This window comes from Podarcis liolepis, assembly GCF_965112155.1.
Source record: "Podarcis liolepis genome assembly, chromosome: 18".
In the NCBI taxonomy this organism is placed as follows: domain Eukaryota; kingdom Metazoa; phylum Chordata; class Lepidosauria; order Squamata; family Lacertidae; genus Podarcis; species Podarcis liolepis.
The window spans coordinates 9,688,547-9,712,680 of NC_139572.1; the positions used below are offsets into that span (position 1 = coordinate 9,688,547).

Consider the following 24,134-nt stretch of genomic DNA (forward strand, 5'->3'; position numbering starts at 1 on the left):
AACAGAGTATTGCTCAAATGCTTAATCAAAACAGACACATGATTTGTTCAGGATAAAGGGGAAACAGTCATAACCTCGGGTTACAGATGCTTCAGGTTGCGTATTTTGGGGTTACCGACCGCCGAAACCCGGAACTACCAGAATGGGTTTCGGCGGTCGCACATGCTCAGAAGCGCTAAATTGCGCTATGCACAGAAGCGCCGAATCGCAACCCGTGCATGCGCAGACGAGCCGCTTTGGGTTGCGAACGCTTTGGATTGCGAACGTGCATCCTGCATGGATCACGTTCACAACCCGAGCGTCCACTGTCCTTCGGAATTTGACACAGGAAGTAACCCTGGTTTTGCCAGTTTCAAGGCGACTGGGCATCCCTTGTGTGGCCTCATGCCTAGTTGCGCATAAGAGCATCATGAGGGACTGCCGAATGGGACCAGTGGTCTGTCTAGTCCCCCAGTGGCAAAATACCCACAAGAAGCTAGGAATACAGACAGACTGTCTCTGGCTGTGGAGGTTCCACAAGAGCGCAAGAAGATGCTGGCTGCTGGCGACCAGGCCAAATGGCCCATCTAGTCCAGCGTCCTTCTCTCACTGCAGCCAACCAGATGCCTATGGGACACCAGTGAGAAGGATCTGAGCACTGGAACACCGGCTCCGTCGGACGCCCAGGGTTCTAGCGTTGGGAGGGATGGAGGAAACCCAATCTGCATTCTGTTCATAATTTTATGAACTCGTGTACCATGTCGCCTTTATGTTCAGAGGAAACTTAAAAGCCGCTGCCGTTCCTTGCAGGGGAGTCGCAGGGATTGTGTTTCTCGCGCCACCTGCGACCCAGGATCCCGGGGCAACTTGTTTTGCTCCTTCGCTTGATCTCACGGAGGAGAGAACCTCTGATTGTTCGTCCCGGGAGATCTGGGGAGCGGAGATTTGCCGAGCCTTGTTTAAAAGACTTGCCGACTTCTCCCCTGGGTTGGGAGAACCTGAAACCCTCCTGGGACGATCGGATCCTGCGCACGGCATCTTGCCCTCACCACACCTTCCCCCAAAACCCTCCTCTTCCTTTATTTTTCCAGCATGGGCGGGGAAATGTTTTATTTAGACCCCTGGCTTGTGCAGTGCTGCAAAAATCTGTGTGTGCTCGTTATTTTTAGTGCTTTCCTGTTTTCTTTGTGATTCCCACACGGCGCTGCTTAAAGATTTGTGTGTGCTTTTATTTTTTTTCCATTGTGACATCTCGTCACTCCCTTCGGTACTGCACTGCATAATATATAAATATCTGTATATTCCAACCAGGTGTGTGCTGGCTTGTCTAGAAAAGGTGGAGCCCAGGAATCATGGTAGGCGGGGAGTTAGAGCTGGCCTGATTTTTAGCATCTGGAAGAGACAGAGGCGGCATTCATGCCTCTCCCTCCCCTCTTGTGGCCGTCAAGAGTTTCTGTGATGTCCTGTTTTTGGAAGGTTTGGGGGTGTCAGGGATGTTCCTTTGGAAAGATAGCACAACATTTGAGTGCAGCGCAAAATACGGAAGCAGTTGCGTTGCAGTGGGTTCGACTAGATGTTTTTGGGACTACAATTCCCATCATCCCTGACCACTGGTCCTGCTAGCCAGGGATGATGGGAGTTGTAGTCCCAAAACATCTGGAAGGGCCGAGGTTGCCTATGCCTGGACTAGATCATGGGTAGGCAAACTAAGGCCCGGGGGCCGGATCCGGCCCAATCGCCTTCTAAATCCAACCCACAGACAGTCCGGAAATCAATGTGTTTTTACATGAGTAGAATGTGTCTTTTTATCTAAAATGCATCTCTGGGTTATTTGTGGGGCACAGGAATTTACTCATTTTTTTAAAAAAAATATAGTCCGGCCACCCACAAGGTCTGAGGGACAGTGGACAGGTCCCCTGCTGAAAAAGTTTGCTGACCCTTGGACTAGATTATCTCTGGGTTCTCTCTCAGCTCCGGAATTCTATGATTCTGTCAGTCATACGTCGGCGGTTGAACAGAATCCGTTCTGGGAGTCCGTTCGCCTTCTGAAACGTTTGACTTCCAAAGCGCGGCTTCTGATTGGCTACAGGAAGCTCCCATCGCATGTTTGGCTTCCAAAAAGACATTTGAAAACCGGAACAATCACTTCCAGTTTCCGATCGTTCGGGAGCTGGAATGTTCGACTCCCAAGGCGTTTGGGAGCCGAGGTATGACTATTGTTCTGGCAGGAGGACCATGTTCCTCCCGACTGCAAACATATTCTGGGGGCCACATGCTTACTGGTGGGTCCAGGGTTAGAAACTCAGAAATATAAGCTAGGAACCAAAGGACTCCTTAAGGCCAAGGTTGCAGTAGCCAAAAAGAATGTCTAGTTGCCATTCTGGGGCAAGACTGGTCTAAAGTCTTATTTTCCAAGTGATGGACTGACTCTGACTGATTCTCAGTTAAACATCTGGCTAGTTCAGAGGACAACCCTGAGCTCGCTTAATAGCTTTGAGAACTTAAAAGAGGAAAAGTCAGCTTGATCCAGTGATAGTCCGCATATATATTGGCTTACTCCAACAGGATGCACAGGAAAAAGCATTTTGGTTGCTGAAATTCATTCCAATCGTGCAGATAATAGATAACGGATAGAATTTTACAGGATGCGGTATTAGTGTGCGAAAACAGTCCAGATTCAAGGATCCCCGGATTGTGGAGATGTCAGGAGCCATCCTAGTGTCCAGGCATCGTCACTTGGTTGCAAGTGGCCGATAAAGGTAAAGGGTAAAGGGACCCTTGACCGTTACGTCCAGTCGTGGCTGACTTTGGCTGACAGCACAGAAAGGGCGGTCTTCAGCAGAAATCTGAGTGCATTGTTTACCACCTGTCTGCCAGGTTACCTGTTAATGCTCACTTGATTTGATACCCTGGGGAGCCTGGCCAGTCTTTTATAATGACAAATACTTAGTTCCTGAGCCAGGTCATAGGCTCACCCTATTCATACACAGACATACCCTTAAGACAGGATATGTGAAGGAAAAGACAACGGGGAGGCTTTTCCATTTTCCTTTGACCTTGCAGAGAACTCACTTGGTCAGTTTGGGAGTCAAAATGGTTTCAGGGCTCTTTTCCTGTGCTGCTTCAGACATGTGGTTTATATATTTATGTACATGTTTGCTTGGTACATTTATGAACATTTGTTATATATATATAAAGGTAAAGGGACCCCTGACCATTAGGTCCAGTCGTGACCAGCTCTGGGGTTGCAGCGCTCATCTCGCTTTATTGACCGAGGGAGCCGGTGTACAGCTTCCGGGTCATGTGGCCAGCAGGACTAAGCCGCTTCTGGCGAACCAGAACAGCGCATGGAAACGCCATTTACCTTCCCACCGGAGCGGTACCTATTTATCTATTTGCACTTTGACGTGCTTTTGAACTGCTAGGTTGGCAGGAGCAGGGACCGAGCAACGGGAGTCCACCCCGTCACGCGGATTTGAACTGCCGACCTTCTGATCGGCAAGTCCTAGGCTCTGTGGTTTAACCCACAGCACCACCCGCGGCCCTATGGCCGATAGCCAGGTGAAAAATGTGCCTGGCGCCTGGCTAATTCTGAACAGGTTGGAGGCAGATTCCAGGCCGGTCCACGGGCAGAGAGGTGACCCCCCTGAGGGATAAGGGGTCCTCAGCCATCTAGGGCTTTTAGAGGTTGAAACAAACAAGAAACGTAACTGGGTAACCAGCGCAGTTTAGGCAAGAACTGGTGCAATACACTCAGACCTTAAAACCCTGTTTGTTAATCCCGGTAGCCAAATTCTGCACGATTGGGTTATCTCCAAGGGCAGCCCCACGGAGAGTGATCTGCAGTAATCTAGCCAAGAGGTTACCAGAGCATAGACAGCGGAGGTTAGGGTCAGTGGTGGTGGAAGGCACGAGTGGGTCCAGAAGTACTTGTCCTCCTCTGAAGAAAGGTCCTCCATTAACAACATCAACATTTTGGAGGTCCCAAGTCGCAAGGTGGTTAGACTGATCTCAACTAGGGCCAGGGCCTTTTCAGTACTGGCCCCGACTTGGTGGAACGCTCTGTCCCAAGAGACCAGGGCCCTGCGGGACTTGACATCTTTCCGCAGGGCCTGCAAGACAGAGCTGTTCCGCCTGGCCTTTGGTTTGGACTCAGTCTGACCCTTATGTTTCCCTCCCCTTACGGTTTTGATCTATGGGCTACAGTGGTACCTCGGGTTACATACACTTCAGGTTACAGATGCTTCAGGTTACAGACTCCGCTAACCCAGAAATAGTGCCTTGGGTGAAGAACTTCGCTTCAGGATGAGAACGGAAATTGTGCTCCAGCGGCGCGGTGGCAGCAGGAGGCCCCATTAGCTAAAGTGGTGCTTCAGGTTAAGAACAGCTTCAGGTTAAGAACGGACCTAGGGAATGAATTAAGTTCTTAACCCGAGGTACCACTGTACTTTTAAAATGAGGCTGCATTTTAAATTGCATTTTAACCTGTACAGTCATACCTCATATTACGTTTGCTTCATGATACGTTTCTTCAGGTTGCAACCCTCAAGTACCGGAAAGGGTCACCACTCGTGCATGCGCAGACACGCAAAATGACATTACGTGCATGTGCAGAAGTGGCGAATTGCAACCTGCATGTGCGCAGATGCGCCCCTGCGGGTTGCATTCTCCTCAGAGGTACCACTGTCTTTTAAAATGGTCCCCCCCCCCAATTATGTTTTTACTGTAATTTTACTGGTGTTAGCCGCCCTGAGCCTGGCTCTGGCCGTGGTATAAATAAAATTAATAATAATAATAATAATAATAATAATATAGTACCCCGCACATCTGACAGGCTTGCCCCAGCCACTCTGGGCGGTGGATGACCAGTTTAACCCAGAAACGCTGGATAAACGTTTCTGTGTTTTTAGGTGGCTGGGGAATTAGGGAAGGAGGGATATCTGCTGGCCTGCTGCCAAAATTCTGGCTTTTGGAGAAGGGACTTTTAATATTTATTGGCTGAGGGGGGAGGGGGGGTCTGGCAACGCTTGCTTTATAGACACAACAGGCTGCGGGCAGGAAATTATTCCAGTCAACACACAAACATTTGAATTAGTCCTGGAAAAAGATCAACTGTGCTAAAGGCAGCTCCGGAATCTCCCCACCGGCTGAAATGCACAATTTCAAGAGTGCATGAACACACACAAAACACAATCATGGCACATTTTTATTCCTCTGTTCATTTTATATATAGCACATTTTTAGCCAAAGCTTTCTTTAAATGGTCATTTCCCCTGCCTGTATATTTTTTAATCCTTAACAACAACCTTGCGAGGTGGGACCAGGTGGAAAAGAGGGAGGCTGACCGTCCCCCTGAGGTTGCCCAGCGGTCTTCAGATGTTGAGTGGTGATTCGAACCCGGGCCGCGGTCTTTGGTTTTGGTGTGCTGTTTGCCCCCTGCTTTTGCAGCCACAACACTGAAAACAAAGTGGCTGGCTGTAAGAACGGCATGAAAAATTGTCAGATATTGGAAGCCCGGTAAAACAGATAAAAAATGCATAGCCTATAAATAAGACAGCAATCCATCAAAGGAGTGTTAGAAACTGCGGTAGAAAAGCTAGGAGCCAGGTGGGGTTGTGGGTGCCAAAACAGAATGTCTAGTCGCCATTTGGGGGAGTCGACAACACTTTTTAATTATTATTTTGATAAGCATGAACTAATATACAATTCACATAAGTGACACATTGTTAATATCACATTTTTAGCGAAAATTGTTAATACAGTGGTGCCTCGGTTTAAGAACAGTCCTGTTTAAGAATGATTCGGTTTACAAACTCCGCAAAACCAGAAGTAGTGTCCCGGTTTGCAAACTTTACCTCTGTCTAATCACAGAATCCGAACGGTGGAAGGGCACTGGCAGCGGGAAACCTTATTAGGAAAAGTACGCCTTGGTTTAAGAACAGTTTTGGTATAAGAACGGACTTCCGGAATGGATTAAGTTCGTAAACCAAGGTACCACTGTACATGTTTAATTTGGTGTTTACAATATTGATACCAGACTTCTCTTTATTGTCAAGCTCCTTAACATATTGTCTATTTTTAACATGTTTCAAGGCTTCAAAGCACATACATTTTAGTAATCCTTGAGTGTCAGCCACACACAAAAAATGGCACCCAGGTTTTTTGAGGTGCTTGCAAATTCTGAATCTAAAGGCGCCCGGCGCCCTGCTAATTTCAAACCCTGCATCAAAGCAATTAATTGCAGCGCAGTGCAAACTCAGTAGTGATTTGGAATAATCAGGAATGGCTGCTGAACACCAGCTCAGTCAGGAGAGCATGAAACTCTTAATTTCAGGGTCCTAGGTTTAATAATAATAATAATAATAATAATAATAATAATAATAATAATAATAATAATAATAATAAATTTATTATTTGTACCCCACCCCTCTGGCTGGGTTTCCCCAGCCATTCTGGGCGGCTTCCAACAAAGATGAAAAATACACTAAAATGTCACATATTAAAAACTTCCCTGAACAGGGCTGCCTTCAGATGTCTTCTGAATGTCAGGTAGTTGTTTATCTCTTTGACATCTGGTGAGAGGGCGTTCCACAGGGCGGGCGCCACCACCGAGAAGGCCCTCTGCCTGGTTCCCTGTAACTTGGCTTCTCGCAATGAGGGAACCGCCAGAAGGCTCTCGGCGCTGGACCTCAGCGTCCGGCAGAATGATGGGGGTGGAGACGCTCCTTCAGATATACTGGACCAAGGCCGTTTAGGGCTTTAAAGGTCAGCACCAACACTTTGAATTGTGCTTGGAAACGTACTGGGAGCCGATGTAGGTCTTTCAAGACTGGTGTTATATGGTCCTGGCGGCCGTTCCCAGTCACCAGTCTAGCTGCCGCATTCTGGATTAGTTGCAGTTTCCGGGTCACCTTCAAAGGTAGCCCCACGTAGAGTGCATTGCAGTAGTCCAAGCGGGAGATAACCAGAGTCCCACACAGGGGGCTGGACTAGAAGACCCTCGTGGCCCCTTCCTACGCTACAGTTCTATGATCTGCACTATGCATTTAAAGCGGGATCACGCCACGTTCAACACTTGCAGCTTCCTGCAAAGCATTCTGGGAGTTGTAGTTTGCTAAGAGAAGCAGAGAGCTGTTGGGAGACCCCATATTCCCCTCCATGAGCTACAACTCCCAGAGTTGTAGAACGATTATCAAACCACTCTGGGAACTGTAGCTCTGGGAGGAGGATAGAGCGTCTCCTGACAACACCCATAGCGCTACAATTCCCAGACGATTAACTTATACAGACATACCTCGGGTTACAGACGCGTGAGGTTGCGTTTTCAGGTTATGGACGCGCCGAAACCCGGAAGTACCAGAATGGGTTACTTCCGGGTTTCGGCGCATGTGCAGAAGCACTAAATCGTGCTTTGCGCATGTGCAGAATGGCAACCTCCGCGTGCTCAGACATGGCGCTGCAGGTTGCGAACGTGCCTCCTGCACGGATCACGTTCGCAACCCGAGTGTCCACTATATCCGTGTTCCTTACACCAGACGGCTGATACGATTACGGTGGTCCCTCGGGTTAAGAACTTAATTCGTTCCAGAGGTCCGTTCTTAACCTGAAACTGTTCTTAGCCTGAAGCACCACTTTAGCTAATGGGGCCTCCCGCTGCCACCGCGCCGCCGGAGCACGATTTCTGTTCTCATCCTGAAGCAAAGTTCTTAACGCAAGGTACTATTTCTGGGGTGGCGGAGTCTGTAACCTGAAGCATATGTAACCTGAGGTACCTCTGTACTATTAACATTTGTGGACCGCCTTTCATCGGCAGATCTCGGGCCGGTTTGCAACATAAAAACACACAAACCTGGCTCCATGACTGCTGTACTTTTTGTGTTGATAACAGGAAAAAAACGAAAATGGGTTGCTGGTTTCTTTTGCTGGTGGAGGGGAGAAAGTGTGTCTGAAACTGGACGGAGACTTCTGCAAGAGTCACAGCTCCCTACAAGCTCTCAGGGACAGCTGATATATTTTGCGTTTGTAACACAGCACAGAACGTGGCACATACTAGCCGTGTGCGCATGGATTTGTGGAGGGGCCAGTTTTCCCTCCTGGGCAGCCCCACTCTTAGCCAAACCTTCGCCGCCAGCGCTGCCGTGGTTCTGCCGGCACCGTGGTTCCGCTCGTCTGTTTATGATGTGGCTTCCTTTTTCCCCAGAGCCCTGCCTCCTTCTCTGCCTCCTCCTCTTTGACGTAGAGTCGGCCGATGCGCTCGCTAGGTCTCTGAGAACTTGCTTGGTGGCGCTTCCTCCCTCCTCTCCCCGCCTGCTTTCGGCAGTCAAACCAGGAAATAGAAAAAGACTCTCCGTTTGCTGGGTTGGAGAGAGACACACACGGAAGCGTTTCTCCAGAGCTGTTCCACGGCAAGGTTTTTCTTTCCCCCCCTCCCTAAGAAAAACCACGCTTGTGCAAATCGGGAGATAGAGATTTATATTTGGGGAAATTGCAGCCGCCTCTCTGGAGACGAGGAAGGAGAAGCAGGAGGGTACGGAAGCTGGAAAATGTGTGTTAAACACACCGTGGGAACAAGTTTGACTTCTGGTTCTGGTTCGGAGTCCCAGGATCCTGCTTTCAATGGGTCACCTGGCTGCCGTGGGGATGCTCAAGGGGGGACCCCCGGCCCTTTCGCCTCTTCTCTGCTTCCTCCCAGCGTCTTGGAGCGTAGGATGTGCACCCCCTCCTGTTCTGTCTGTGTTTACCTGAGCTCAGAAACTTGGCAATTTCCTGGTATCTTGAATCTTGGGGAGAACTTTGGACGTGTGAGGCTATTGGGCGGCAGCAGCGTTTGTTCACAGGATCCGAAAAGCTACCCTTCCGCATCGAAAACTAGCCCATCCCTTTGTCATGCTAGCTTTCCCCTGGCGAGACATTATTTTATTCCTGGGCTTCACCTCATTTTTATTTCCTTGTGTGTAGAAAGCTAGTCCTTCAGCAGCCCTGTCTCCTTGACACGCCGGCTTTCCACTGGCAAGACGTCAGAACTTTATTTAAGAACAAAATTAACCCTCTTTAGCTCCCCCTTTAATTAGGATGAGCCTGCCTCCCTCCGCCTCGCTGGCAGTCGCTTGGGAGTTTCCTGCCATTTCTCCCCTCTTTAAGAGAGGCCTCTCCTAATCCAGATTAACAGGGGACCTTTTTAAAAACTGGGTGTTTTGGTTCTTTGGGGGGAAATTCCCCCCTGCCCCCTCCACCAGCCATGACCCTCTTCACTTATTCTTATTCTTATTATTGATTGTGAAATGCTTCCCTAAGGGAGAAAATCAAAACTGCAATTCTGGACCATAGTTTCCTGGGATCGTGAGAGCAGTTGCGTTCCGAGGGGCTACTTGAGAAAGCGATGGCGCTGTGAGATACTTAGTGCACAGCTAACCTGCGGAACTCCCTGCTGCAGTGGTCAGCAGTGAATACCAACCTTGGATGGCTTTGCAAGAGGGTTGGACAAATCTGTGGAGGAGGAGAGGGCTGTCGATGGCTACTACTACTACTACTACTACTAACAATACTAGCCACAAGGCCTCTGCTCTGCCTCCAGGGCTGGGGGAACAGATACTTCTGAAGTTGTTGTGGCATGGAACGGAGCTCTTGCACCCAGGTCCGTTTCGGCCCCTGCAACTGAGGTTTCAGGGGCTGTTTGGCAATGAACTATGCAGTGGTACCTCTGGTTACATATGCTTCAGGTTACAGACTCCGCTAACCCAGAAATAGTACTTCGGGTTAAGAACTTTGCTTCAGGATGAGAACAGAAATCGCGCAGCGGCAGCAGGAGGCCCCATTAGCTAAAGTGGTGCTTCAGGTTAAGAACAGTTTCAGGTTAAGAACGGACCTCCGGAACAAATTAAGTGCTTAACCTGAGGTACCACTGTTCCTGAAATATAACTCTGTGGATGCTTGTTTCGCTTGCTAACCTGTCTTCTGTTTCCCCTCCAGCTCGGACGTGAAGCGTTGCCGCAAGATAGCCACTCTCAATCTCCCCCTTGCCGCCATGTCGCCGTTTTCGGAGAGCAGCCCGCTGCAGGCGCCGGAAGGAACCCCCACGGCCCCTTCGAGGAGAGGACCCCCGGCCCACTAGCGCGGCACATGCGGGTGACGGTCCGCCCCCTGGCGCCCTCCCCTCCTCCTCCTCCTCCTCTACCCGGGATGGTTTACTGACCAAGAAAAGAGAACCGGCGTTTTCGACCTCCTTTTCCTCTTCTCTTGCTTTCGTGCTCCCCTTCCCCTCCTTCCCCCGACCCCCCTACCCCGCCCTCTCCCCGCCCTGACCCCCCAGCCGGCCCCTGCAACGTTTCGGCCCTCGGATTTGCATGGCAGCAGCGTAACCGTGGAGAGGCCAGGGTACCACAAACTTATGGATTTTGATAAGAGAGGAGGCAAAGGGGACGCGGAGGAAGGGCGAAGGATGTCTAAGACAGGGAGCAGCCGCAACACGCACGGGAGCCGGACGTCCGGGACCAACTCTGGAGTCTTAATGGTCGGCCCGAACTTCCGTGTCGGGAAGAAGATTGGGTGCGGGAACTTTGGGGAGCTTCGACTAGGTGAGTCTCTGCACCTTCCTGTCCGTGGCCTGTTTTCAAATTCCAAGGAAAAAGCACACCAAGAACTCAGGCCGATGTAAGTTTCAATAGTGGGAGTGGTCCCTACTTGCAAGTCAATGTTGTTGTTGTTTAGTAATGTCCAGTTCTTTGTGACCCCCTGGACTAGAGCACGCCAGGCCCTTCTGTCTTCCACTGCCTCCCGCAGTTTGGTCAAACTCATGCTGGTAGCTTCGAGAACACTGTCCCACCATCTCGTCCTCTGTCGTCCCCTTCTCCTTGTGCCCTCCATCTTCAGTCTTTTCCAGGGAGTCTTCTCTTCTCATGAGGTGGCCAAAGTCTTGGAGCCTCAGCTTCAGGATCTGTCCTTCCAGTGAGCACTCAGGGCTGATTTCCTTCAGAATGGATAGGTTGGATCTTCTTGCAGTCCAATGGGACTCTCAAGAGTCTCCTCCAGCACCATCGCAAGTCAATAGTAACAAAAACTAATCCATTCAAAAGTATGTATTCTGACAAGGATTGCAAACTCAAATAGAGATTACAAACAGACTCATAAGAATATGTAGAACCCTTTAAAAATTAGGTAAGGAACCAAATGTTATATAATACTGTTTTACAAATTATAATTTATGAGAATTTAGAATTTAAATTTATTTTCATGTAATATTTGATAGTTCCAGCTGATGAAGGTGAATACATTGAAACAGGGCCCTGTCCTTATTTCTGATCCATAATTGACTTCTGAATTCTGCTCAATGATTGAAACTAAGACCTTCAGGTCGAATTTGACTATGGACTAACATGAACTTATCTCTACTCATAAACTCTTCTCTCTAATTCTGTAACAAATTACTGTCTTATACATATTTTTATGAGTTTGAGTTTGTAGTCTCTGTTAGAGTTTGTAATCTCTAATTGAGTTTGTAATCCTTGTCAGAATACATACTTTTGAATGGATTAGTTTTCGTTACTATTGACTATTGACTTGCAAGTAGGGACCACTCCCACTGTTGAAACTTACATCGGCCTGAGTTCTTGATGTGCTTTTTTCTTGGTATATTTAATAACAAGAACTCCCAACTGTTTTCAAATTCCACCCTGCTTTCTGAACGCAATGCATTCCCAGGAAATGGTTTGCTGAATGAGCTGGCTGACGATTCCCATTATTTATAGGGACATTTGCTGCATGCTTTCTGTCCCAAACTGTTGCAGACCCCCCAGCAAAAGTCAAACAAATGGGAGGAACCTGGTACGTCTCGTTTCTTCTGCTCCCTGGTTTGTTCCATCTCTCTCTGTATTCTGCTCTGGTCAGACCTCACCTGGAGTACTGTGTCCAGTTCTGGGCACCACAGTTCAAGAAGGACACTGACAAACTGGAACGTGTCCAGAGGAGGGCAACCAAAATGGTCAAAGGCCTGGAAACGATGCCTTATGAGGAACGGCTAAGGGAGCTGGGCATGTTTAGCCTGGAGAAGAGGAGGCTAAGGGGTGATATGATAGCCATGTTCAAATATATAAAAGGATGTCACATAGAGGAGGGAGAAAGGTTGTTTTCTGCTGCTCCAGAGAAGCGGACACGGAGCAATGGATCCAAACTACAAGAAAGAAGATTCCACCTAAACATTAGGAAGAACTTCCTGACAGTAAGAGCTGTTTGACAGTGGAATTTGCTGCCAAGGAGTGTGGTGGAGTCTCCTACTTTGGAGGTCTTTAAGCAGAGGCTTGACAACCATATGTCAGGAGTGCTCTGATGGTGTTTCCTGCTTGGCAGGGGGTTGGACTCGATGGCCCTTGTGGTCTCTTCCAACTCTATGTTTCTATGATTCTCCCTCCCTTTGTGGTTTCTGCCCGAAAATGGCTTCCGCTGACCAGCAAAACACAAGCAGGTGTGGAAGTGGGCACACTCTGGCAGTTTGGATATCTGAATCAGCCACTCGTGTATCAAGGTTTGGGTATAATTACTTAACTGAGATTTTGGATAATGGGCCTTTCCTGCTAGCGGGAGCTGTGCGTGTATAAAATGGGGAGGATGATTAGAACGACAGGTGAAAATGAAAAGGTGAGAGGCAAAACTCTGAAGCAGGTACGCAGAATGAGTGCAGTTGCACATGGGTAGAAATAGAATCTCAGCGTAATGTGATGGTCAAGTATAAATCCCAATCTGATAGGCTTACAGTGAGGGTTGTCTTGAAAATTATGGTTCCACAGTGAATACCAAATCATATAAAAAGTGCCCTCAGGTTCTAGGTCTTGTTGAAATCTCAAATTGCTCATGATTTTCTCCTTTACGGCTACATTAATAATAATAATTTTATTATTTATATGTTGCTCCAGCCACTCTGGGGGGGCTCCCAACTAAGTATTAAAAACACAATAAAACATCAAGCGTCAAAAACTTCCCTATACAGGGATGCCTTCTGGTGTCTTCTAAAAGTCAGTTCTTTTATCTCCTTGACATCCGACGGGAGGGTGGGCGCCACCACCGAGAAGGCCCTCTGCCTGGTTCCCTGTAACCTTGCTTCTTGATTGGGGTGGAGACGCTCCTTCAGGGCCGAGGCCGTTTAGGTCTTTAAAGGTCAGCACCGACACTTTGAATTGTGCTCTGAAACGTACTGGGAGCCAATGTAGATCCTTTAGGACCAGAGTTGTATGGTTCAAGTCACCAGTCTGGCTGCTGCATTCTGGATTAGTTGTAGTTTCCGAGTCACCTTCAAAGGTAGTCCCACGTAGAGCGCATTGCAGTAGTCCAAGCGGGAGATAACCAGAGCATGCACCACTCTGGCGAGACAGGGAGCAGGCCAGGAGGGTCTCAGATGGAGCCGCCATGGACAGCGGTGAGTCCAAAATGACTCCCAGGCTGCTCACCTGGTCCTTCCGGGGCACAGTTACCACTTTCAGGACCAGGGAGTCCCCCACACCAGCCCGCCCCCCAGAAACAACACTTCAATCCGTTAGCTGCCATCCATCCTCCAACCGCCTCCAGACACTCACACATCCCAGAGTGAGCATCTGTTGCAAGATTTCGGGCTGTTTCCCCGTTGAGTTGCAATTGCCAGTCAAACTGCCCAGATCATTCTGTTGCGGCCACCGCAGCCGAGGTTTCAGGTGGCATTTGGCAATTAGCTTGCGTATCTGAGTTTCTAACGCTGTGCTCCTGCCGCCTAGCTGAGCACCAGCAATGTTTGCAGACCCTGGCAGCGCCAGTCTGTTTCCCTGGGAGGATTCGTCCCGGGTGCCAGCTGGACAGTAGCCCCTCTCCATTGCTCTGCTGCTAAGGCTATATTTTCTGCTACATCCTCCCAAATGCCAGGGATTATCTCTCCTCCTTTATCCTCGCCGCCCGCAGGCCAAGCCTATCGTTCCGGCCACCCCCTGGCAGACAGACAGACAGATCTCCGCTCAGCTGGAACTCCCACCCTCTGATTTATTTATTTTTTGCTCCCGCATTCACTCCACCCAAGCCCAGATCCATAGCTGTCAACGCTTCCCCCTTTTAAAGGGAAATTCCCTTACTCCGAATAGGATTCCTCTCAAGAAAAGGGAAAAGTTGACAGCTATGCCCAGATCAGATTTCCTTTTCCGGGTCGTGTTCCTCAAAGACGTGGTATTTTGAATGTCGCACTCATCAGTTCCCCAACCCCACAAAAACCCCAGCTTCTAGACTTGAAAGCAATCATAGAATCAAAGAATCATAGAGTTGGAAGGGACCTCTGAGGGTCATCCAGTCCAACCCCTGCAACGCAGGAATCAACAGCTCAAGCATCCGTGACAGAGGGTCACTGAGATATCTGTGGCCTTGGGATTGAGCAGGATTTTTCAAAAATCATAGAATCCTAGAGTTGGAAGAGACCCCAAGGGCCATCGAGTCCAACCCCCTGCCAAGCAGGAAACACCATCAGAGCACTCCTGACAGATGGTTGTCAAGCCTCTGCTTAAAGACCTCCAAAGGAGGAGACTCCACCACACTCCTGGGCAGCAAATTCCACTGTCAAACAGCTCTTACTGTCAGGAAGTTCTTCCTAATCTTTAGGTGGAATCTTCTTTCTTGTAGTTTGGATCCATTGCTCCGTGTCCGCTTCTCTGGAGCAGCAGAAAACAACCTTTCTCCCTCCTCTATGTGACATCCTTTTATATATTTGAACATGGCTATCATATCACCCCTTAACCTCCTCTTCTCCAGGCTAAACATGCCCAGCTCCCTTAGCCGTTCCTCATAAGGCATCGTTTCCAGGCCTTTGACCATTTTGGTTGCCCTCCTCTGGACACGTTCCAGTTTGTCAGTGTCCTCCTTGAATTGTGGTGCCCAGAACTGGACACAGTACTCCAGGTGAGGTCTGACCAGAGCAGAATACAGTGGAACTATTACTTCCCTTGATCTAGATGCTATACTCCTATTGATGCAGCCCAGAATTGCATTGGCTTTTTTAGCTGCCGCGTCACACTGTTGGCTCATGTCAAGTTTGTGGTCAACCAAGACTCCTAGATCCTTTTCACATGTACTGCTCTCAAGCCAGGTGTTACCCATCTTGTATTTGTGCCTCTCATTTTTTTTGCCCAAGTGCAATACTTTACATTTCTCCCTGTTAAAATTCATCTTGTTTGTTTTGGCCCAGTTCTCTAATCTGTCAAGGTCGTTTTGAAGTGTGATCCTGTCCTCTGGGGTGTTAGCCACCCCTCCCAGTTTGGTGTCATCTGCAAATTTGATCAGGATGCCCTTGAGTCCATCATCCAAGTCGTTGATAAAGATGTTGAATAAGACCGGGCCCAAGACAGAACCCTGTGGCACCCCACTAGTCACTCTTCTCCAGGATGAAGAGGAACCATTGATGAGCACCCTTTGGGTTCGGTCAGTCAGCCAGTTACAAATCCACTGAGTGGTAGCATAGTCAAGACCGCATTTTACCAGCTTCTTTACAATAATATCATGGGGCACCATGAAATCTGGTGTGCCTGGGCAGAGAGCAGCATTATTCTCTGCGCAAATTAAATTTCTGCAAACTCAAAAAGTTTGTAGACCTTAAAATAAGGCAGCCCACTGCGAATTGAGCTGAATTTTACAGAAAATGAGTTCTATTTGTTCGTGTCAGGAGGTGTCGGTGAACATATGCAAATTAAATTTATACAGAATCCAAAGTTTCTGGAGCTTTTAGACTGAAGGCGTTCCACACAGTGAAGCAGCAGCCACTGTGGAATTGTGTAGGATTTTTCAGAAGGGTGTCTGTGTTTGCAAGGAACACGGCTGTCTCTGCCTAAATTAAATTACTACAAAAGTTTTTAGATCTTAAGACTAAACGCACGTTACCCAGCAAAACATCCACAGGACTGAGCAGAGGAGTTGTAGTCGTTAATAATAATTTTTTATTTACTTTTAACCATTTTTTGAAGGTTTTTAACATATTGAGCACTAAAATCCTAACACGTTTATAAAAAGATAATGAAAAGCAATACGTCCAAATAGGAGAAGAATTAAGAAAGAGAGTGTGAGACTCTTAAATCTCAAGTTGTGGGTTCGAGCCCCACGTTGGGTGAAAGATTCCTGCATCTCAGGGGGTTGGACTAGATGACCCTTGGGGTCCCTTCCAAATCTACATTCTCTGATTCCAGGACCCGCTCTGCACCCAACCTGAGAGCACCATACTCTCCTGCCTCTCTTGCAGGTCCCTCCCACCTCCGGCTGCCCCCTTCCTGTGTGTCCTCTGTAATTCAAAATAAAAGGAATCCCAATATAAAAGAATAAAAAAATAGACACGATGCGATGTGATAATCTTTGTTGTCATTGTCCCATACAAAACAACGAAATTGAAAAATCTACATAAAACATTCAAAACCCAACAAGTCTGCTATCCCAACCTGGTTAGCCCCCTAAAAACTCTGATACCCCATTTTTAAATACAATATACTCCCTTAGAGACTCCTTACACTGTGTTTAAAACCAAAATTACGTTTGGATAGAAACTGTTTCTCAGGCGGCTAGTCCTACTCTTTATAACCCTGTACCTTCTTCCAGAAGGCAGAAGCTGAAAGAGATCATTTCCGGGGTGCGCACTGTCCTGCGCTATCTCTGCAGCTTTCTTATGGCACCTGGAAGCATAGATTTGATCCAAGGTGGGAAGAGTGCACCCAATTATTCTCTCTGCAGTCTTTACAACCCTGGATAGCATTGTTTTTCCCCTGGCCGTGCAGCTCCCAAACCACACACGCAGACCATAAGTTAATACACTCTCCACAGTACAATGGTAAAATATATATATTTTAGAAAGCATAGTTGCTTTCCCTGTGCAAAACAAACTTTATGCAAACGGACGGCATCATGCATGTTGCAAATACAGGCTATGACCCCTGTACTTTTAATTTCACTTCCCTTTTAATTTGAATACCTCCTTTCTATATTGCCCGGCCTATAGATTTGAGTTTCCCACACCCATTTTTTTTTTTTGAAAACCTGCTTTCTCCTCCTCCGGTGGTCGTTTCCAGACTGTCTCCAAGGGCGGCCCCACGGGCCCCGGCAGCAAACAAGGTGGCCCCCTCCCAGCACTGCTGGACTACAGCTCCCACCGGGCAGTGCGGGAAATAGCAATGGACAATGGGAGTTGTAGTCCACCACCACCACCAAAACCTCCATGCCGAGCGCCCGAAATCCGTTTTCCCCCAGGAAGGGGCAGAACTGGCGGGTGCCCCAGAATCCTTTGCAACACAGAGAGGTTCTGTGGCCGTTTTATGGGGCGGATTGGGATGGGCGAACAGGCAGGCGAATGCGGCAAAGGTACTTTGCCGCGTGGGAATTTCTTTCCGGAGAAGGCAGAGGGCACACGTCATATTTCCGCTTGGCGGCAGCGATGGGCCCTAGCGCAAAAGCTTCCCTCTGCCGGACGCCCTTGAAATCAGACCCTCGAGGTCCGTATTCTTTCATTTCCTTTATTTTTATTTTTTAAATTAAATGCTTGGAACGCCTCTGGAACAGTAAAGGTCAGGAGGGATGCAACGCGCTGATGTCCGGGAGCAGGTGCGAGGGGGGGGGGGAGATTTGCACGTACGAAAGCCACAAGGACAAATTGTTTTGAGGGGGACAGCGAAGGAACGTTCGGCTATTTCACCGTGACCTCATAGCATTCCTTGCCCTCTGCTTGGGAAGGGACAGGCTGCCAGCTTTCCATGGGGCCATTGGAGAATTGGAAATTTGTCCCCCACCCGTTGACACATTGAGAAGCATCTGTTGACCATGCAAAGCCTTCCGCTCTCTAGCAGAGGAGGCTGAGTGGAGCGTCTCTGTGTGAGTTGCTGTTCCTGAGCTGTTGCTCCTCTAATTAATTAATCAGTTTCGCTCCTTTAAAACGTGGATTTTTTTAATTAAAAAATTGTATTAGAATCATAGAATCATAGAGTTGGAAGAGACCACAAGGGCCATCGAGTCCAACCCCCTGCCAAGCAGGAAACTCCATCAGAGCACTCGTGACATATGGTTGTATTTATGCAGTTCTTTTTGTAACCCTAAAAAACAATTTGTATACTTATTTATTGCATGGTATATCAATAATAAGGGATGCAGGTGGCGCTGTGGGTTAAACCACTGAGCCTAGCGCTTCCCAATTAGAAGGTTGGCGTTCGAATCCCTGCGAAGGGGTGAGCTCCCGTTGCTCGGTCCCAGCTCCTGCCCACCTAGCAGTTCGAAAGCACATCCAAGTGCAAGTAGATAAATAGGTAACACTCCGGCGGGAAGGTAAACGGCGTTTCCGTGCGCAGCTCTGGTTTGCCAGAAGCGGCTTAGTCCTGCTGGCCACATGACCCAGAAGCTGGACGCCGGCTCCCTTGGCCAGTAAAGCGAGATGAGCGCCGCAACCCCAGAGTCGGCCACAACTGGCCCTAACGGTCAGGGGTCCCTTTACCTTTATATCGATGATGATGATGATGATGATAATAATAATAATAAAATTTATACCCCACCCACTCTGGGCAGCTTCCAACAGAATATTAAAATACAATAATCTATTAAACATTAAAAGTTTCCCCAAAAGCTTCAATTGCTTAATAAGTATTTTCTTAATGTTACTTTATTTTTTAAGCAGCATAAACTGCTTGGAGACTCCTTTTTGTTGCACTGTGCATACATTATCTTTTTTAATTTTTGAAAATATGACGTGCTGTCTATTCCTATGCTTCGTTTCATGTTTTGATTACTGTGCTCAGTAAAATGTGGTTTTGATGTTTGTACACCACCCTGAGATCTTTTGATGAAGGGTGGTATAGTAACAATATCAACAATGGATGGTGGTGATATTTTTTATGCCCCACCCATCTGACTGTATTGCCCCAGCCACTCTGGGCAGCTTCCAACATCTATAAAAACATAATAAAACATTGCAAAACTTCCCTATACAGGGCTGCTTTCAGATGTCTAAAGGTTGTATAGTTACTTTTCTCCTTGACATAAATCTCCTTTAATAAATTGTTATAATTTATTTGATTTATATATCAACCTTTATATATATAACAAAATCCCAGGACGGTGTATATTAAAAACGCTTATGATGGAATCATGATATGTGTGTGTGTGTGTGTGTGTGTGTGTGTGTGTGTGTAAAAATGTAAAAAATGTAAAAATCACAATGCGGGAAAAACTGTGAAGCCAGCCAATCCATCATTATTTCAGACATTGTGATATATCAGTATATCGGTCTATCACAATGTTTAGCTGGTGATATATCACAATGTTGAAATCCAGATATCACCCAGCCCTACCACTACCCCCCCCCCCCAGCTTTAACAGGCCATAGATTAAGCAAAGGCCAAAAAGGACTGCTTTTGCTTGGCACCTGAAGACATGTAATGAAGGCTCCAGGCAAGCCTCTCTGGGGAGAGCATCCCACAGACAGGGAGCCACCACCAAAAAGGCCCCGCTTTCGTGTTGCCACCCTCTGAACCTCTTGGGGAAGGAGGACATATGTGATGGTCTGGGACTCTGGCTCAGACTCGGAACCAGAGGAGACTCAGTCTGCACTGGATCCTCTGCCTCAGGCATCATCTGAACCGAGTCTGGGGCCTGATCCTGAAGAGTCCCAGTCTGCACAGGTTCCCCTGCAACAAGCACCACCTGGGCTGAGTCAGGGGCCTGAGCCTGCCCTGGCTCCAGATGTGGGGATGACCTTGTTGCCTCCAGCTGGGCCATCGCTTACAGCTGCTCCACTACCGGTTGGGTCAGGGGAGGCTGAGGCGGCCCCTGGGTCTAGTAACCCACCGACGTCTCCCGAGCTGCAGAGACTGAGGTCTGAGAGAAGGAGAGACCTGAGTACTCGCAGGAGGAGCGCTCGCCTTCGGGCGAGACAGGGAGGTGAGTCGCCGGGGGATCAGGACCGGCCGCTACCCGGACAGAGATAAAAGGCTGACGGACCCTGCCCCAGGTTGCGGGAGCAACATTGCTGTGTGCCAGATCCTGTACCTGTCCTTGCCTGGTTTCCTGCCTTGTCCCTGTTGGACTGACTCCCAGCGGGACCTTCGGATTCTGGACCAGACCTGGACTGCAATTCTCGGGTTACCCCCGGGTCCAGCACAACATGTTATTATCGTTCATGGGATTTAGATTGTGCTTTGCCTCCCCAAGGAGCCCAACAGGGGCAAGGGGACACGCCGTATAAAAGCGAAAAACGCTCAAAACATTGCAAAAGCCGATTGCCATCTGCAAACATTCCAAAATCAGGTTGCAGTGAAAAGCCTTTTCCCCTCGGATGATCTCGGGGGTTTCCAGGAACAGGCTTTCTTCCACCACCAAATGCCTGGGTTAAACCAGAATGTTTTTGAATACCCATGCTTCTTTTTTCTAAGTCTGGGGTTGTTCTGCTGTGCTGTCCTGGGCTCTGTTTAAGGGATTTCACGGACACCCACCCACCCCCTGCAAAGTAGATGATGCAAAATAGTTGCTCATGGCTTGTGTAAAATCGCCAAATAACTTAATCCCGTGTTTGCTTCTTTCCTCCTCCTGCCAAATCCATTTTCCTTTCATGCTGTGTACTTTTAGATTGTAAGCCCCAAAGGCAGGATCTGTTTCTCTCTCTCCTCTTTTTAGTAGCCTGTAATCTACTTTGGGAGGGAAGCAGGTGGCGCTGTGGGTTAAACCCCAGAGCCTAGGACTTGCTGATCAGAAGGTCGGCAGTTCGAATCCCCGTGACGGGGCGAGCTCCCGTTGCTCTGTCCCTGCTCCTGCCAACCTAGCAGTTCGAAAGCACCTCAAAGTGCAAGTAGATAAATAGGTACCGCTCTGGCGGGAAGGTAAACGGCGTTTCCGTGTACTGCTCTGGTTTGCCAGAAGCAGCTTAGTCATGCTGGCTACGTGACCCGGAAGCTGTACGCCGGCTCCCTCGGCCAATAAAGCGAGATGAGCGCCGCAACCCCAGAGTCGGCCACGACTGGACCTAATGCTCAGGGGTCCCTTCACCTTTTTAATCTACTTTGCAAGCCTTCCTTGGTGGGAGGAAACTATTTAAATAACTGAATTGGGTGCACATTGGACGAAGGAGAAGAATTCATCCATGATGTCAAGAGTTTTTTCAGGCAGAACACTCAATGCGTCTGACGAGTTAATTTTAAGGCAATTATTCCACAGGCCAAATGAAACAGAGGTATCAATCACACCCTTTACCTCTTGCAAGGATTATGTAATCTGAGGTGCGGAAGAAGAACAAGAAAAGAAAAACCTGGATATAATCAGGAAATTTTGAAGGCAATTGAATATGATGACGTTAATGTATTCTTGGTGCAGAATGTGAATAAATATGTCAACAGGATTTAGTAACTGGAAACCTTTTTTTTAAAAAAAAGAATTAAGAATATCAGTAGAACGTGTTGCACTTTATACGATCTTGAAAAGATTATTTATATGAAAATACTTATACTTTCTTTTTCATAAAAAAAGCAGTTTACAACAAAAATACAGTAAAAGCATACAAAAAACAAAAACCACAACGGTTAAAACACGCATCAGTTCCACCTAGACACCATTTAACCATTGTGGAAAAGATGTATTCTTAACTGCCTACATAGGCCTGGCAGAATAGACAGGTTTTCAGCAGGTGTTGAATCTGAAGTGGCAGAGAGTTCCGCAGGGCTGGGCTGATAACACTCAAGGCTCGGGTTCCTTGTTGTCAAATGAACCTCAACGACCCTGGGAATGATCCAACGACGCTCCTGCAGGTAGTCTCAGCGATCAAGCTTGGGCTACGAGGCTTCGGCCGAGTCCTGAACAGCTTTAATTTTCAGCCATCTATCTTATTTTTGGAATGGTTGTTAAGTGTCGGTAAACATTGCGATGAAAGATCTTTTCCCATAAACTTCCATGAGGTTATTTTTGGTGATGCTGCAAATTATGGGTTGTCCTGCTCTAAGTAGACCCATTGGACCAGAGTTGAGTAACACGCACCCAGTGTCAGTGGATCTGCCCTGAGCAGCATGGTATGTTTTACCTATTGATAAGTTGTATATTTAAGTATCGATTCAATTAAATTTGCGCATTTATTTATAGGATGCCTCTGTGCAGATGATGGGCTAATTTTTCAACTGCCTTTAGGATCTGCCTTTGAAAATCTTCCTTCTTAGCTTATTTTCAAATGCATTTGAGAATAGCCACCACCTTCTGTGATTAGATGTGATTGCTGTATTTCAGGGGGTTAGACTAGATGACTCTGGGGTTCCCTTTCCAGTTTTACAATTCTGTGATTCAGTGACGAACAAATTATTAACTGTAGGATAATCCTGGCGTTCCTGGTTATTAAAAGCCAGCAAAAAAGAAAAAGGCCCGTTTCACGAATCGTTCACACTTGATAGACTGTGTACCAAACTTGGTTAAAAGTTGTACTAAATTGTTAAAAGTTAATCATTATATCAGCTAATTTGTATGTAATTAGCAAGAGGTGCAATACAGGAATACGCAGCTGTCCCTGACGGGGATCGAACCTGTGACGTTGGCATTTATCAGCGCCATGCTCTAAGCAACAGAGCTGTTCGCTTGGGCAAGACACATAACACAACAAACAGAACAAATTCCAGCCCACCAGATACTTTAGAATGCTGCTTTGAATTTTAATCTGTTTTGGGGGTTTTTGTCTGTTGCCCATTTTTATTTCTTGAACGTCTCGAATTATTTTTGTTCGTTGTGTTTTATCGATGGTTTTATTGTTTTGTCTTCCTTCGTAAGCTGCTTGTTTGTGAAATACTGTAGTTTTCCGTGTATAAGACTATATTTCTCCCCCCCCCCCCAATTTTTTAAGTTTAAAATTGTGGGTCGTCTTATACACAGAATGTTGCCATTAATTATTGCTTAATTTTGGGCTCCAAAAATAGGGGGCGTCTTATACATGGAAAAAAATGTGGTAATAATAATAATAAAACTTCCTCAGAACCGGAAGGGGAGAGGCACTCTGTACATGCACGGCAACACCCTTATCGTACAATAGGCTTTTCATTCCTTTAAAAAAGAGAGATATATATATATAATGGTTCTACCATTAGTACCTGATGACCATGGTTTGGAAGAGAACACTTTTGATTTATTGGATGTGAAAAAAGTGGGGGAGGAGCACGGTACAGTGGATGCTCAGGTTGCGAACGTGACCCGTGCGGGATGCACGTTCGCAACCCGCAGAATTCGCAACCCACATCTGCGAATCCACGGGTTGCGATTCGGAAAGTGTGATTCAGTGCTTCGACGCATGCGCAAAGTGCAATTTAGCGCTTCTGCACATGTGCGACTGCCGAAACCTGGAAGTAACCCATTCCAGTACTTCCTGGTTTCGGTGGTCCGTAACCCCAAAAAACGCAACCTGAATCGTCTGTAACCCGAGGTATGACTGTATTTGTGGACAGAATATTTAACAGTCATACCTCATGTTACGTTCTTTCAGGTTGCGTCCCGCGGTGACCCGGAAGTACTGGAAAAGGGTTACTTCCGGGTTTCACTGCTCGCTCATGCACAGAAGCACAAAATGACGTCATGCGCAGAAGCGGCGAATTGCAACCCGTGTGTGTGCAGGCGCGCTGCTGTCAATTGCGCTCTTTCATGTTGCGAACAGGGCTCTGGAACGGATCCCATTCACAAGCAGAGGTACCACTGTAATCACAACAGTGATACTTAAATTGTAAATTCCCTTTTTAAAAAAGCATTCGCAAGTGGGCTTATACCATCTTTTGCAGACATAGGTCTCTCACAAAGAACAATGGAGTCGGAAGAGGGGCCCCTAGAGTCATCTAGTCCAGCCCTCTGCAACGCAGGAATTTTTTCACCCCAAAATTTCTGGGATTAACTGTCATGGAATTTTCTAGTGTGGAGATCCTAAATTAGGATTTGTGTGTGTGTGTGTAATTGTCTCTTTTTTTGACTAAATTCTCTTCTTCTTTTTTAAAAAAAACCTTTCTTATAGGGAAGAACCTCTATACGAACGAATATGTAGCGATCAAGTTGGTAAGTGATCTTTCGATAATAGGTTGGTTCTCTAGGTTTGTCTTATTTTTAAACGGGTCTGTCTCTTCTTTCTCCCCATCCTCATCTTTAGGTAGGGAGCATTGTTTTTCAAAATATATTATTATTATTATTATTATTAT

General features: G+C 47.3%; 1 protein-coding gene across 4 annotated transcripts in view; it reads left to right on the forward strand.

The window, feature by feature from the left end:
• Positions 1 to 24,134, forward strand: part of CSNK1G2 (casein kinase 1 gamma 2) — a 60,026-nt gene that overhangs the window by 10,237 nt on the left and 25,655 nt on the right. For 2 of the 4 annotated variants that reach the window (XM_083483977.1, XM_083483979.1), the window contains exons 2-3: positions 9,949 to 10,553; positions 23,954 to 23,994. In XM_083483977.1, the coding sequence (XP_083340103.1) occupies positions 10,367 to 10,553; positions 23,954 to 23,994 (228 nt within the window). In that variant the 5' untranslated portion in view covers positions 9,949 to 10,366. Of the gene's footprint in view, positions 1 to 8,312; positions 8,507 to 9,948; positions 10,554 to 23,953; positions 23,995 to 24,134 lie in introns of those variants that run through there. The other 2 variants (XM_083483980.1, XM_083483978.1) reach the window with 2 other exon arrangements.